This window comes from Adiantum capillus-veneris, chromosome 18 (genome assembly GCF_014529385.1).
Source record: "Adiantum capillus-veneris isolate H3 chromosome 18, ASM1452938v2, whole genome shotgun sequence".
Classification (NCBI taxonomy): Eukaryota; Viridiplantae; Streptophyta; class Polypodiopsida; order Polypodiales; family Pteridaceae; genus Adiantum; species Adiantum capillus-veneris.
Window position 1 is genome coordinate 118,274,793 of NC_140948.1, and position 16,596 is coordinate 118,291,388.

General features: G+C 50.3%; 2 protein-coding genes across 5 annotated transcripts in view; one reads left to right on the forward strand and one right to left on the reverse strand.

Annotated features, from left to right (window-relative positions):
- LOC147436281 (Zinc finger, C3HC4 type (RING finger) family protein) overlaps positions 1-16,596 on the reverse strand; it is a 219,056-nt gene that overhangs the window by 114,624 nt on the left and 87,836 nt on the right. The window lies entirely within an intron of this gene.
- On the forward strand, positions 10,468-14,615 carry LOC147436282 (uncharacterized). Its single transcript, XM_086488829.1, has 3 exons — positions 10,468-10,807; positions 10,859-11,096; positions 14,522-14,615. Exons 1-3 carry the CDS (start codon positions 10,468-10,470, stop codon positions 14,613-14,615), a joined length of 672 nt encoding a protein of 223 aa, XP_086344955.1.

Consider the following 16,596-nt stretch of genomic DNA (forward strand, 5'->3'; position numbering starts at 1 on the left):
CCAAGAATAGATACAGTGAGGCGAGGACTTTTATAATCGGTGAGGGGAGCAGATGGATAGGAAATCAAATAGCACTCTGAGGGCTGTACAGGGAGGTGCCCGCCACTAGGCCCAGCCCCCGGGTACAGAGACTGAATGACTAACAAGGTGTCACTTCTAAGTGTTGCATCAAGCCTTAGCATGTCGTATAGTGACACCTGCTGAAAAGTATTTTTCAAGATGGCTTCTGCTGGGGGCTTGGCGCCTTCGAACTGGGCTCCTTTTGTGACCTTAATCTGTTCCAAGTCAGCCACTGCTTCTAAGAAGGCTCCATCAATGTCAGATAACAAGGAAGTTGGTTTGCTCTGAGCAATTGGGAAGGACTTGTCCTTTGGGTCAGGTAGACCAGAGTGAGGAAGTGGAGACTGGCGAGGTGGACCTGTGGGTAGACTGAGACCAAGAGCTGCTCTTTGTGCCAGAGTAAGGACACCAGCAGGCTCCTCCACTTGCAGAGGCTTAACCACATGAGTAGCAGGTGAAGGTTGAGGCACGGTGTTCACAGTAATCAAATTTATCTTCGGAAAGGTGAATTCGGGCTGGATCTGAGTCGAGCCTGAAGACGTGGATGCCCTTTGCTTGGGACAATCTTTACTGTAGTGATCCTTCGAATCAAGGCAATGACGACAAGGAGTGGACCCCTCGGGTAAAGGACACTTGCTCTGATAATACCCATATTCTCCGCATCTGTAGCAGAGTATGGGCCGATTGGAAGGACGAAACGGGGGACGAGGTGGTTGCTGCATGGAATTTGAGGCTGAGGTGTAGAAACTTTGGGGAACTGAGGGAGTACTGGCATGGTAAAAACTGTGGGGTGCAAAGTTGTTGTGCATACCTTGCTGCATAGGGGGTGTTGTCAGCAGAGGAGGCAACTAGTTTTGATGGCTGTAGGGTGAGACCATGTTGGATGCAGGTGCTAACCCTTGTTGGAGAGAAGGACCAAGATTTTGTTGTATTTGACGCAATCCCTTGAGGTAGTAACAATCCTTATCCTCATGTCTAGCTTTTTCACAGAAGTGGCAGTAAAACCGAAGGGGGCATTCCTGTGGTGGGTGCCCTCGAGAGCGGCATGAGCTACACCAAACCATAGCCTTAGTCTCTTGCTGACACTTGAGCTCTTCTAACTCGCGCTTAATCTGTTCCAATGCCTCATTATGTGTAAGCTTCTCTTGTCTAAGAGAGAAGGACCTCTCCTCTTGAAGAGCTCGTTGTAGCTTTAGGGCTTCCAGTTCCCTACGTAAAGAAGTTAAAGGATCAGTAGGACTACCTTCCGAGAACACAGAGGAAGTATCTATTTGAAGAGAGTTGTTGAAGAGCTTCCTAGCTCCCTCTATTCTAGTAGCAGCTGCGATGAACTCGTCGAGAGTGGCGTCGGGTCGGAGACTCTCTCGGAGTTTTTGCTGAGAAGTTTTGGGAAGCGCCTTCTCCACCCACTTTTTAACCATGAATTCACCGGGTTGTTGGGGAAGCTTGGCCACCAGCGACTTAGTTTTCGTCATAAGCTCCGCAAAAGTCTCCTCAGGTTTGAGCACCATGTTGGCCAACTCATCCAACACCTTCTCCTGGTAGTCACCTGGCCTGAAAGCTGCACAGAACTGCTGTCTTAAGGCTGCCCAAGTTGCAAAATGGTTCTCTGCAAATTGGCTGTACCATTTATCTGCTAGGCCATCCAGGGTGGATGGAAATAGTACCAAGTAAGCATCTTCTCTGTTCAGCCCACGTCCCCTACAGAGAGATACAAATCTTCTTGTATGGTCGTCAGCATCTTCTGAAGACAGCCCTTTGAATGTAGGGAACTTGATGTTCACCTTGGCCAAAACACTAGCTAGTGCCTCCATGATTCCTTGCTGAATCTGTTGCACAGTAGCTTGTTGTAGAAGAATAGGAGAGAGCTTTTCCGGAGAAGGTGATCGCAAAGATGGGGAACCTGATGAAGGAATGGGTGATGTGATATGTGGAGGTATAGGTGATGAGGTTGAAGGATTTCTACAAGGTGTCAAAGGTCGTCTTCTGTGATAGTACTTCAGAGGGCTCAGTAGTGGGCTTTGACGCTCAACTGACTTCCTTGTATGTGTCATACAGTGACCTCCAAACCAACCAAGCTTTGGGCAAGAAACCTTGAACTGGCTGAAGACTGGTCTAGACTCTACTAGATCATACTAGACCAGACGAGTGTCTAGACCAGCTAGACCAGGGACGAGGAGGACTAGACCAGGGTCTAGACCAGACAAGTGACTAGACCAGCTAGACCAGGGTCGAGGGGGTCTAGACCAGAGAAGTGACTGGACCAGCTAGACCAGGGTCGAGGGGGTCTAGACCAGAGACGAGGGCAAGCTGGACCAGGGCGAGAGGGGACCAGACCAGCAAGGCGAGAGACTTAGACTGCACAGGCGAAGCGAAGAACCCAGCTACTCAACAGAGTGAGACTTCAGTTGAGGTCCCACCGTGATCGCCAAAAATGAGAGCACCTGTAGCGCGGATAATGCGTCGTGCTCTCTACAGTGTGGGTACCCCTCAGTGCAATGAGCGTGACAATCCCACTCAAACAAATGAAAACTCTCTCAAACAGAATGAAACACAGAAACAACGGATAACAACACAGAAACAATGGATAACAACAGAGACACAACAGTGGACCAGAACATGTGGACTCGACTAGCTCCAAGAACCATGTACAGACTCTGGCGTGGCAGCACACTCCGCTCCAGCCCAGGACTCACAGGTACAAATGGGGTGTCGAGGCTCAGATGTGCAGGGATGGTGAAGCAGTGCTCTGTGTAAGACTCTCTAGACCACTACGTGCAAGATAGGCTGGAACTATCCCAAAACGACTACTGATATGTACAACCATAGGAGCCACCAACGGCCCATAAATGTCCAGCCAGCTAAGTCTATCTCCAAACTGAGTGGTGGTGGTGACCTGGCCACGACGTCCACTAGACCACCGTAGGTACCCTGCCACGTGTCACTCCCAGCCAAAGGGTCCGTCCAGCGTGAACCAGACCAACTATAGCTAACTGTCCAACTGCCTGTCCTGTGAAGTGACACTGTAGCAGGCTACATCGTTGATTGCACATGTCTTCAACCGGGCTATAGGGGAGGGCTTCCCAGAGGAGTGGACACAGCACACCATAGTGCCTATCCACAAATCTGGCGACACCCTGGACCCAGGGAACTACAGGACTATCATGATTGGCCACACGATGGCCAAGCTATATGGAGCAGTACTTGAGGCACAGCTCAGCTGCTACGCAGAGATCGAGGGTTTACGAGCTCCACGCCAGGCAGGTTTCAGACGAGCTTTCTCCACCACTGATCACATCTTCGTTCTGCGTTGCCTCATTGATGGGGCAAAGGCGCGGAAGAAGAGGCTTTACTGCTGCTTTGTGGATTTCCGCAAGGCCTTTGACACAGTCCCACGCGAGAGACTCTTCCAGCGCCTTCATAGCATTGGGGTACCAACAGAGATGATTTGGGCCATATATGCTCTCTACGAGAGGGTGACGGGTCGAGTTCGTTGCCCAGGCGGTTTTTCAGAGACCATTGCTAGCACCATTGGTGTTAAGCAAGGATGCCCACTCTCCCCGACACTCTTTGGGCTCTACATCGACGAGATCTCCGACTACATACTGCGAGCAGGAGGAGAGGGGAGCGACTTGGCAGGTACTCCGGTCCACATCATGTTATATGCTGATAATATTGTGTTGATTTCAGAGTCACCCGAGGGCTTGCAACGCCATCTTGAGGCCTTGGACGAATTCAGCACACACAGGGGGTTGACTGTGAACCTTGGCAAAACCAAGGTTATGATCTTTCACACACCCAGTGCAGTGAGGAGCGCTGCCACCTTCACAGCAGCAGGAGGACAGGTTGATGTAGTCACCTCCTATGTCTACCTTGGCATCACATTCACCAGCCTACCAGGACCCTTCACTATGAGGCAGGCTGCTGCTGACAGGCTCACCCGAGGATATGCAGCTCTGGCCATGCTAGAGCGGAGATGCCACCAGGCACACTTTCAGGAACCCCGCACGAAGGGGTGGCTTTTCGACACCTTAGTCACCCCGGCCTTGATGTACTCGGCGGCAGTATGGGCACCAGGATTGACAGCTGACCAGTGGACACAGCTTGAGAGGCCACAGGTATGTATGATCTCACGCTTGCTCCGCAGCAAGAAGACAGTGCCACATGACATTATTAGAGCCGAGCTCGCCACACCACCTATGGTTGTAGAGGCACTATTCCAGACAGTCTGCTTCATCCAGAGGATGAGAGAGCTACCTCGTGACAAACTTACTCGTAGAGCATTTGAGGCAGCTATACAGCTATCAGAGAGTGGGCATGAGAGAGCATGGTACTCACAGGTCAGAGCATGGTTTGAGGGACACGGTCTTGACATGGAGAGCCTACCACCATTCCAGTAGGACCCCCACTCACCATATGTTCACCTCTCTCGCAGTGAGAGGAACTTGGTATTGAGACAGGATCTGTGGCAGCTATACACTAGGAGAGTCTGGGAGTCACCTGGCTTGGGGACGAGCATGTCAGATTACAGAGACCAGTTTCTCACTATATTGTCTGGGGGGTTCATACAGAGACCACGCTACATGGACACATATATGCCACATAGCTCACGGGTGGCGATTGGTCAGCTGAGAGTGGCTTCACACAGGTTAGAGATTGAGATCGGGAGACATACTGGTGTTCCCAGGGAGGAGCGAGTCTGCAGAGCCTGCACAGAGGAGGTGGAGAGTGAGGAGCACTTTGTATGTAGATGCAGAGCATACACTGAGATCAGAGGCAGGAATGAGGCCTTATTCAGAGGACAGCCCACTCTCCGAGAGATCATGGACTCTCGAGATCAGAGACAGCTCGGACGTTTCTTACTAGAGATACAGAGCCATCGGGACACACTACTACAGCCACACACAGCTACACAGACAGAGGGGAGACAGTCGCAGCTCACAGACTTCTTTCAGAGGATTGACGCCCCTCCCTCACCAGACACTCAGAGGGGAGTGACACTCCCACAGGCGGAGGTGAGCCGAGCTAGACGACGACCACGAGTCACAGGCTACAGGGGCGCGAGCTCCCACCACCGACAGATCGAGGAGATCCGAGCCCGGGAGCGCCGTGCCACTGAGGAGCGAGTGGCTCAGATGAGGGCCGACCCGACAGCTTTCATCCGGGTAGCCTTGGCACCAGACCCGCCCATGTACCACATCTTACATCCCCCCATTAGTACAGGATGGAGCTAGATAGCTTGATACATTCTCATGATTGTACTACCTTGAGCATATTGACATGCATATACCCCTAGAGATAGAGCTCCATCCCTCCTCAGATACTCCACTACCTACATTCAGTTCAGTTTTGTATCAGTTTTGTTTCATTTGTCTTTCCGATAGACAGATGACATACACACCATGTACATTTGATTTGTCTCATAGGCCGATTTCGGCCTGACATAGACGTTAAAAATCTTTCTTTCTCTCAAGCTGGGAGGGGGGGAGGCGGGGGGTCAGCAAGCTGTGTAGCAAAAAGGGAGAATGTGAGATAAGTATGATCCGCCCCTATCGGTGTGCGTGCAACGCTGAAGGAGTGTATAAGCTCTGCTGTCTGGGCATTGGAGACTCATTACAGCAGCATATGATAGGCCGAGAGCAAAGGAGGTTTGGCCAGTTCCTGGTTGCGGCTTTAGAGGTTCGAGAGCAGTTGTTACAGCCACGCCAGAGTCAGGATAGCAGGACACAGACTACCATCACACAGTTTTTCCGACGAGCAGGGCCAGACCCCCCCACACTACCTACACAGAGTAGAGGGCTTACCCTTCTGCAGGCAGAGTCTCAGAGGGCACGTCGGAGACCGAGGCTCCCAGGATACAGGACACATGGGTGTCACCAGAGGGAGATCTCGAGGATACTAACCTTACCCCATCAGTATCTAGAGCAAAGTCATGTACCAGCACCAGGAGATCTAGCATTCCAGAGATACCTAAGCAAGCCACCACCGATGTACCACATTCTCTACCCTACATATGTTGCTTGTTTTTAGATACCCTCCCTATCATCTCATGGTGGTATCACCTTGCAGCCCCTAGTTGAGCCTGATGATGCGTGAGCACACCTCGACACGAGGACCCACACTATACATTGTACACCACATGCACCACCCTACCACACCCTTTTGCATAGTATAGGCTCATTTCAGTTTGTACCCTTTTTTTATTTTCCGATGCCTAGAGCATCAACACATGTATATGATATTGTCTCATAGGTCGAGTTCGGCCTTTCGAAGACGTTAATAAAGCTCTCTCTCTCTCTCTCTCTCTCTCTCTCTCTCTCTCTCTCTCTCTCTCTCTCTCTCTCTCTCTCTCTCTCTCTCTCTCTTTTTTTGGGAAAAACTCAGGGCTGTATATTACTGAGTACAATATAATCCCCAGCGGATGCCAAAATAGCCTCTCACGTAGGGTGTACAAGCTGAATGTAAGAATGAGAGCCACTATAGTGACAACTCGACTAGAACAATCTCATGGTGGTCGGTGTGGTGAGTGGAGGAGAAAACACCGAGGAGGGGCATAATGCCATGTAATCTGGCCACCTGTAAGTGTGAAGAAGAGTGGGAATCGGGCCCAACGCCGAAGGAAGGCAAATCGACGAGCCTCGGCTGCTCGAGATGTACCTGAGGAAGAATCCCACTGCCAAATCAGTGTGAATGATGTCCAGCCAAATGGCAGTGAGGGTATCCTGGAGTAGCTGTGCAGCTGCACTGAGAATGTGAAGACAACGAGCTCTCCAAACATTCCATAGTGTAATGCTAGTGATGACTGAGAAAACTTCATCACGTGTCTGAGGATCCCCCTGTCAAGCAATCTGTGGTAGCATAGCCAAAGTTCCTCGCCAGTAACCAGTCGAGGTAAGCATGAGGGCTGGATCTGTGTCTGAGCCCTCGTAGAAAAGATGCGGTCCGGGCATTGGCATCAACCATGAGACACATCCCCAAGTGAGAAATCCATGCTCAACCCCCGCTCTGCTAAGTAAAAAGCAAACTGCAAGCCACACTACATGAGAAGTTGAGCATGACCAAAGACAGTGTGCAGGTGACTCAAGTAGTCGCAAAGGACAGCGAGTACATAGCGGATCATGACCCATAGTAGCTAGCCAAGTCCCAACTGGAAGTCCTGTATGTGCAATCATCCACATGAAAAAAGAAATACGACGAGCCGCATGTAAATCCCAGATGGCTGACCAAAACTGTTGTACATAGGCATAGGAGAGACCTGAATATAACCAGAAACGCATACGAGTGGGCTGCTCTGGTTGCTGTCTCATCAATGCTAACCTTCCAATCCTGACAGTGTACTCAAAGAATGATACAGGTGCACCGGTGGGGTCAGAGTGAGGCCAATGCCATTCTCCTGGGTCCCAATAAACCTGAGATAGGGCATGACCCTCCCACACCCAGAGCCTCCAAAGTGCAGCATCAGCGGAAGCGAAACGGGGGTCAACACAACGACGCTTCCCGCGGGAGCCGACTACTCGTATGGCCTCCCATCGAGCGCCAGAGAAGACAGGGTGGGGAGACGTGGCATCATATGTCAATCTAGCATCAATCCCCTGAGAGTAGTCGGTAGCAACTGTGAACAGCATGGTGTCTAAACGAACTAATAAGAGAGTGCTCTGAGCAAAGAGGCCTTCCCAGCCACAATGTGGAGGCATCTGAACCGTGCCTCGCATGACTGTATCCCACAGTGAAGGAACGGCGGAGTCAATCTCAAGCAGTCTGTCTGTCACCCCGCGACCAATGTCATAATGTTCTGCCACAAAATCTGCATCCAGCATACGTGTCTCATGAAACAACCGCATAGAGGCAGCAGGGCCAGTGTCCCAAGCAGCCCAATCAATGTAGAGCATCTCCTCCAGCTTACGGTTGATGGTTTTGTGACGAGGCCCAGATACATGGACACCCACTTGTCTCATGGGATATGATGTGCTATCGGCCAGATACACACATCTTCACACGAGCTACGGATCGAGACTGGGAGATACAGCGGAATACCAGCAGAGACCAGGACATGCCCCCTGTGTGACATCGAGCCTGAGACTGAGTTGCACTACACACATGCCACTGCCCCGTCTACTACGAGATACGAGGCCACTTCCATTGCTTGTTCAAAGAGGGCTTTGGACCATTCTCCAGAGTCATGCAGTACGAGGATCAGAGATGCTTGGGTTTGTTTTTGCTCGAGCTACGCAGACACAAAGAGAGCCTGATGAGAGGACAGGCTAGCCAGTCTCAGAGACAGATATCACACATTTCTTTAAAGCTGCCACTGGACGCTCGGAGGAGTTACTACCACAGCACAGCTCCTCGTCTCACACTAGAGGCACACTGATCGACCGAGCGACTGAGCTGGGGAGATCCAGACGCCCACAACTGCGGAGGACTACACAGCATCGGTGGAGGCTGCATCAGAGGATTCGGATTACTTTGGCTTGACATGCATGACGCGCCCGGTCAGACTACTGACCATGGAGGAGATTGATGAGATCCGCCAGCGACCCATGCTGGATCTCTAGTGATCTAGCTATCCCAGCTAGCTACTTAGTTCACACCTAGTAGTTTAGGATTCCATAGTATTTTATTGTGACATTTGTCATTTCATTTTTGTCATCTTGTTACTCTGACTCTGACTTTGTATCAGATCCACCACATTGTAACTTTCTGGTCTCATAGGTCACTTTGGCCTTTTGAAGACGTTGGTCACTTTCTGGTCTCATAGGTCACTTTCGCCCCCCGCTCCCTATTGCGCTCCCTCTCTCTCTATCGCGATAGGCCCCTCTCTCTATCGCGCTGCCCCCCCCCCCCCCTTTTTTCCTTTTTTCCTTCTTTCTTTCTTTCTTTCTATCGCGCACAAACCCCCCCCCCCCCCCACCTCCACCGCCGTTTAACTCTCTCTCTCTCTCTCTCTCTCTCTCTCTCTCTCTCTCTCTCTCTCTCTCTCTCTCTCTCTCTCTCTCTCTCTCTCTCTCTCTCTCTCTCTCTCTCTCTCTCTCTCTCTACCCCACGCGTTATCCCCCCCACCGCACCCCCCCTCTCTCTCTCTCTCACTCTATCGCTCCCCGCCCCCCCCCCCCCCCCCCCCCCCCCCCCGCCTGCTTCTCTCTCACTCTCTCTCCACTTTGTAACTTTTGGGTCTCATAGGTCATTATGGCCTTTTGAAGACGTTAATATAACATTTCATTTCTCTCTCTCTCTCTCTCTCCCCCTACCCCTCGTTCACGGTTCCCCCCCCTATTGCCTCTCTCTCTCTCTCTCTCCCCCTACCCCTCGTTCACGGTTCCCCCCCCTATTGCTCTCTCTCTCTCTCTCTCTCTCTCTCTCTCTCTCTCTCTCTCTCTCTCTCTCTCTCTCTCTCTCTCTCTCTCTCTCTCTCTCTCTCTCTCTCTCTCTCTCTCTCTTCTCAGTAGGCGCGCATTATTCTCCACGGCTACGTGCGGCATTGGGCGATCTAACAGAAGCTTCATACGTAGACGATCAGGCTTCCAACCGCCTTCTGACTGGCAGCTTAATCGTAGCTCCAGGGCTGCAGAAGGCGCACAGTGGAAGAAGGATAAAGAGAGCCTTAACGCAGAAATACAGACACTCAAAGAAGAAGTCTTAGCCCTCAAACAAGATAACCCAAACGCCGAGATACGGACACTCAAAAATGAAGTCTCAGCCCTTAAACAGGAGCTTGCTGATAGAGTAAGCAGTGGGCTGGAGGAAGGCGAATTTCAGCCCTCGGTAATAGATGAAATCAAGGAAATCAAGGAACAGGTAAGGATGATCACAGAGGAAGAGAAACTGAGTGTGGCAAAGACATCTTCATGGGCGGAGATGATAACAAGGACACAGGAAAAGGCGGACGAGGCCGAAAAATGGATTGAGGTCGCCAAGAAAGGGAAAGGTCAAGAAACTCCTTGTACACCGACGCTTATCAACATGACCCTCGAAGAGGAACCAAGAAGGCAGATGCGAGCACTGCATGTGAGAGTGACCGGGCTCAAGGACATAAATAATGTGGAGAAAGAGGTCACAAGCCTTACATCCATGATGCAGATGGAGAAACCTTTGCACACAAAAGCATGGAGGGTAGGTAAGAAAAGTGATGGCGCAGGAGAATCTTCAAAGGGGAGAGCTCTCATACTACGCTTCCACTCGTTGGAAGAGAAGAAGGAATTCTTGAGGAAGAGGCCTACTCTTAAAAAGACAGGTATTTTCCTCGGGGATGACCTGACTCTCTCACAGCTCGCATACATGAGAGAGATAATGCTAGAGATTACAGCGGCAAGAGAGAAGGGAAAGATAGCCTTTTACAGAGATGGACGGGTGGTGATTTTAGAGCGACGCACTACATGACGGTACGAGACCTATGGGACCACACTGAAGATGGCTACCTGGAATTGTAATGGGTCTATGAGGCTGGACGTGGATGCATTTGAGGACAGTTTCAAAGACAAGGATATTGTATTCTTCTCAAAGACTCATCAAGCCCCTGGACAGGTAATGCCACATGTGATGGGTTACAAAAGGGAGACAGTTCACAGGACAAATGCGAGATCTCAACATGGGAGCAGAGGTTCAGAAGGAGTAGCAGTGCTATTTAGAGAGGAACTACAGCCATTACTACATATTGTACGAAGAGATGATCATGCTAGATATATGTGGGTGAGACTGAGAGCTGACACAGGTCGATTCCTATATATTGCCATATGTTACTTTCCTCCCAGTACATCCATGTACGCTGCATCCAGAGGGTAGTCACCTTTCTCTATTCTAGATGATGACATATGGGAGTTTTCTAGGGATGGTGATATCATTCTCCTAGGGGACTTTAATGCCCGAACGGGCAACTCGCAGACAGTCTTCTACGACACTTCAGATGAGATGCTGAGAGAGATGGATGTGGGTGAGTTGGGACTGGACAGATGCTCAGATGATAGAGAGCAGACGGAGTATGGAAGATACCTCATGGAAATGACGACTACACATGGATTAGCCATACTTAATGGCTTACAGCGATTTCCCAAAGCAGCCGATTTCACATGCTTTCCACACAGACATGGGGCCAGTACAGTGGATTCTGTTATGACACAACCAAGCTTTGTCCCCTGCATTCAGGATTTCACAGTGGGAGCCAGGCCAGTGGGCATAGCAGTAGATCATGCTCTATTGACACTGTCCGTTAAATTTCAGTATAGTACAACCCAGACACCAGGAGGCAGGCCACACACCCGCTATACATTTACACCAGAGACTGATTTCGTTTATACAGAGGAGATCTGGGACTGTCTATTGGAAGGCACAGCTGGCACAAATGGTACAGGCCTCTCAGTGGAGGAGTGCACCAATATACTGACTGAGACACTGCATGGGGCTGCATCAGTGGCATACCCACACACTCAGCCAAGTAAGAGACGACATTCTGGGAGCATGCCCCAGAATAGTTGGTATGATGAGGAATGCAGAGAGATGAGAGCCCAGCTTCAGAGGGATCTTCTGTTAGGAGTCATCACTTACAGACAGTCTCGGATTGCTTCGGACGCCTTGTGCGACGGAAGAAGCGAGCTTACCTAGCTCAGATGGAGCGAGACTTATATCAGATGTTCTTGAGTAGGGACTCAGGAGAGGCATGGCGACTCTTCCATCAACACGCTCCTCCCCCAGTGATTACTTCACCTGATGTGTGGGGCCAATATGCGATATCATTATATACGGTTCCGGGACAAGAACCCCTTCCAGACCCTACCAAGCCTTGCCCAGCTACGAGCACTTTCTTTACACCTGAGATGGTACGAAGGGCCATCGACAGGATGAGGACCGGGAAGGCATATGATCATGACGGTCTAGTAGCGGAGCACTTTATACATGCCAAGGATATGCTGATGGAGGTTCTTGCAGTGTTGTTCAATCATGCCATGTGTGAGGGATTACCTGAGACCTGGAGGTTGTCTAATATTGTGCCCATCTTCAAGGTTGGTGACCCTACGGAGCCTGGGAATTACCGCACTATTATGGTTGGACACACATTGGCACGATTGTATGCATCTATTCTGGAGCAACACTTGAGTAGCTGGGCAGAGGGCGAGGGTGTACGAGCAAAAGGTCAGGCCGGCTTCAAGAGGGGTTTCTCCACTCTTGATCATATTCTGACACTCAGGGCCATCATTGAGGAGGGCAGAGCACATGGAAGACCGATCTATTGTAGCTTTGTGGATTTTCGCAAAGCATTTGACATGGTACCAAGGGCTCGATTGATGCGCAGACTGCAAGAGATGGGGGTGCCCATAGAGGTAATTTGGGGGATAATGGCTTTGTACAGATCAGTGGTGGGACATGTACGCACTCCAAAAGGGGTATCTGATTTAGTTCACTCTACTATTGGAGTGAAACAGGGTTGCCCATTGTCTCCTACTCTATTTGGTATGTATGTTGATGAGGTGTCTGATTACATTGACAGAAAGGGTGACAGGGGTGCCCAGCTGGCAGGGACGTGGATCCCATTGTTGCTTTATGCTGATGATATTGTACTGATATCTGACTCACTAGAAGGTATGCAACGACATTTGGACGCACTACGTAGTTTTGCAGAGGATAGTGGACTAGGTGTAAACCTAGGTAAAACAAAGGTTATGGTGTTTAACACCACACCGCAATGGGTCAGGAGATCAGTACCTACTTTCAAATATGGTCAGGAGATTGTGGAGTATACAGATGCATACACTTACCTGGGGGTAGTCTTCACTGGGCCGAGATTTTCTTTGAGAAGAGCAGCAGAGACTAGACTAACTAGAGCCGGTGCGGCTCTGGAAGGAATGGAGAGGATGTGTTCACAGGTTCAGTTCCAGGAACCTAGGACAAAGTTATGGCTCTTTGATACTTTGGTTGCCTCTACTATGTTGTATGGGGTGCAGGTTTGGGGACCTTCTATAGGCCAGGATGGGTGGAGGCGTATGGAGAAGCCCCTGGTATCTATGATCTCTCGGTTGATTAGAGCCAAGGTTTCTCTACCGCATGATATCATTCGAGCGGAATTAGCTGCCTCCCCTATGGAGATTGAGGCGCTCACAAGATCAGTCTCCTTTGTACACAGTCTGTGGGATACTACCAGAGACAGATATGCTAGGGTGGCTCTAGAGTCCTCCAGACAATTAGCTCTTAACGGGGATACATCATGCTGGTATGCTCAGATGACATCATGGTTTCAGACACATGGTTACACCATGGACAGGTTGCCTCCTTTTCAATACTCTCTTCAGGCACCCTTGAGGTCTCTGACACGTGTAGAGATTAATAGACTCATCCGTCAAGATTTGATCCAGCTGGACACGAGGAGGACATGGATAGAGCAGTTACAAGAGTTGGGCACAAAGATGGCTTTCTATAGAGAGCATCTTCTCCACCTCACGGGGGATGGGTTTGTCATTCGACCTAGCTATATGGACACTCATCTTTCGCATGGTTTGCGTTGTGCCATTGGCCAGATACGCACGTCCTCACATCAGCTCGAGATTGAGACTGGCAGATTCAGAGGGACACCAGCAGATAACAGAATATGCCGCTTATGCCATCTAGAGCCAGAGATAGAAGTACATTACATATGTCATTGCACAATGTACTATGAGATACGAGGTCGTTTTCACTATCTATTCAGAGAAGCTTTTGGGCCTCTATCTAGGGTCATGAGTTATGAGGATCAAAGATGTCTTGGGCTTTATCTACTTGAGTTACACAAGCATAGAGAAACCTTACTGAGGAGAGGTGAAGAGGGACATCCCCAGAGACAGATCACAGATTTCTTTACACTAGATACTGTACACCCAGAAGAACAGACAAAGGAGCAACCAACGACGGTGGAGAGGTCTACCCGCACTACTGGCATTCTCATCGACCGAGCATTGGAGCTAGGGAGATCTAGACGACCCCGAGGGAGGAGAGGAGCTACACAATTTCGAAGGAGGCTATGGCAAAGGATTTAAGCCATACTCTTTCGTCGTCCAGAGTGCAGATGAAGATGGATCTCTACTCCCCTCCCATATTGTCTTCACATTGTACTGCTTAGTTTAGGATCCCGCAGTATTTATATTTTGTTATCCTAGTTTAATTTATTTTGTTAATCTGACTTTGTATCAGATACACCGCATTGTAACTTTCTGGTCTCATAGGTCACTTTGGCCTTTTGAAGACGTTAATATAACATTTCATCTCTCTCTCTCTCTCTCTCTCTCTCTCTCTCTCTCTCTCTCTCTCTCTCTCTCTCTCTCTCTCTCCTGCCCGCCACCTTGCCTGCCCGCACAGCACCTCCCGCCAGCCATCGCCCAGCCTGCACCATTCGTACCACTCGCCTCCTCAGCAGCGCACCACTCGCCTCCAGCCCACCCCTCGCCTTCAGCCCACCTCTCGCCCCTGCACACCTCTCGCCTTGTGCTGCATTGTGCTGCAGCTCCACCATCACAGCAGCCCAGAGACGGGCAGCCCAGGCCACCCTCATATCCATTAGTAGCTCAACATTCAAGGGGATGGGCTGTAAACACTAGGCTTTCCGTGTGCTCAGCCTCGCCTCCTCTAGCTGGACCATGGCACCTCTTGACAGGAAAGAAGTGGAGGACATGATAGCCAGAGCTATCACACAGGCAAAGAAAGATGCCGACAAGGCACTGAACGCCGAAGTAAGGAGGATGACGGAAAAGATGAAGCAGATGGAGGATAACATCAGAGGCCTCACAGAAGAAAAGGAGGCCTCGAAGAAAGCATTCGAAGAACTTCGTGACACCTCCAACACGGAGATACACCGTATACAAGAAAGCATCAACCACCTCCGGATCTCCAGGGAAGAGGGGGAAATCTCGAGCTTCGAACACATAGAAGTAGAGATAAAAAATAAATGGAAAGCAGACATCAAAGAAGAGATCCAGACAGAAATGGAGGCCAAACAATCGGGATGGGTGGAAGTAGTTAAAAAGAATATCAAGAAGGAGGTATGCGAGGAGGTTCACATGGGAGAGCACTTGAGGGTTCAGCTTACTCTCCAGGAGGAGCGATTGCGCCATATGAGGAAACACAATGTTAGGATCACTGGCCTTAAAGAGGGACCTTCAGCAGAGGAGGATGCACGAGAGCTTTGTAGCCAACTAGGCTACAAAGAGACTATGCATTTTACAAAGGCATGGCGAGCTGGCCGTCACACCACTCGAGCTCGCCCGTTGATCATGCAATTACGAGGAGATGAGGACCGCACCACCTTTTTTCGCAAAAGGGTGCTCTTACGAGGCCTCCAGGGCGGCCACATCTTTATGGACGAGGACCTCACTAGGATGCAGATCGAGCACAGGAAATCATGCATGCCCAGGGTCCTTCAGGCACGGAAAGAAGGTAAAAAGGCCTTCTTTCGAGATGGTAGAATCTTCATCGACGGCCGCCCAATCTCATAGGGATTCGGGACCTATGAGACACATACACTAGCACAGGAGACACCACTCAGAGGGGCAGTCTGGAACTGCAATGGTTCTATATGGACACATCTGGAGCGCCTAGAGGAGATCATCAGTGAGCATGACTTTTTATGTTTTACGGAGACACATGAGAGCCCAGAGAGAGGACTACTTGTAGTCACAGAATTCCAATGGGAGTCGACTTACAGGACCATCACCAGACAGAGTACAGCTCGGGGGTCAGGAGGGTTGGCCATACTATTCAGACAGAGCTTACACAACCGGATACAGGTGATGAGTAGAGACGAGGAGGCATGCTATATGTGGGTACGGCTAGAGCTCACCCACGAGAGAGGGCTATACATTGCCATATGCTACTTTTCACCACATGGATCACGATATGCTATCCAGGACCCCTACTCTCGACTGTCGGAGGACATTTCTCACTACACATCACTCGAGGAAGTCCTCCTCATGGGGGACTTCAATGGGAGGACACAGAGCCGACAGTGTGAGATCTATGACATGGAGCAGCCGGAGATCATGAGGGCACTTGATGCAGAGGACATGGAGGTGAGTAGAGTGTCTGCAGATGGGGGACAGGACAACACTGGATATGGCAGACACCTTCTTGAGCTTGGCAGCAGGCACCATCTCGTTATTTATAACGGGATGGCGAGGTGGCCAGATTCTGGGGGATTCACTTGCTTCCCACACAGTGGCGGAGAGAGCACAGTAGACTATTTGTTGGGCTCTACCCAGACAGTAGAGCTTATACACTCCTTCAGCGTTGCACGCACACCGATAGGGACGGATCATACTTATCTTACATTCTCCCTTTTTGCTACACAGCTTGCTGACCCCCCCGCCTCCCCCCCTCACACTTACACTACCATTTCTTTCACTCATGAGCTCACTCCTGTTTATATACATCACCTGCATGAGCACCTTATACACTTAGACCCCACAGCACCTCTGGACACACTCACCACACACATTACATCCATCTTACACGAGTCAGCCACTCAAAGTTTCCCACGTCGCATACACACACACCCTCCACGCACTGGCACTATGCCACAAAACA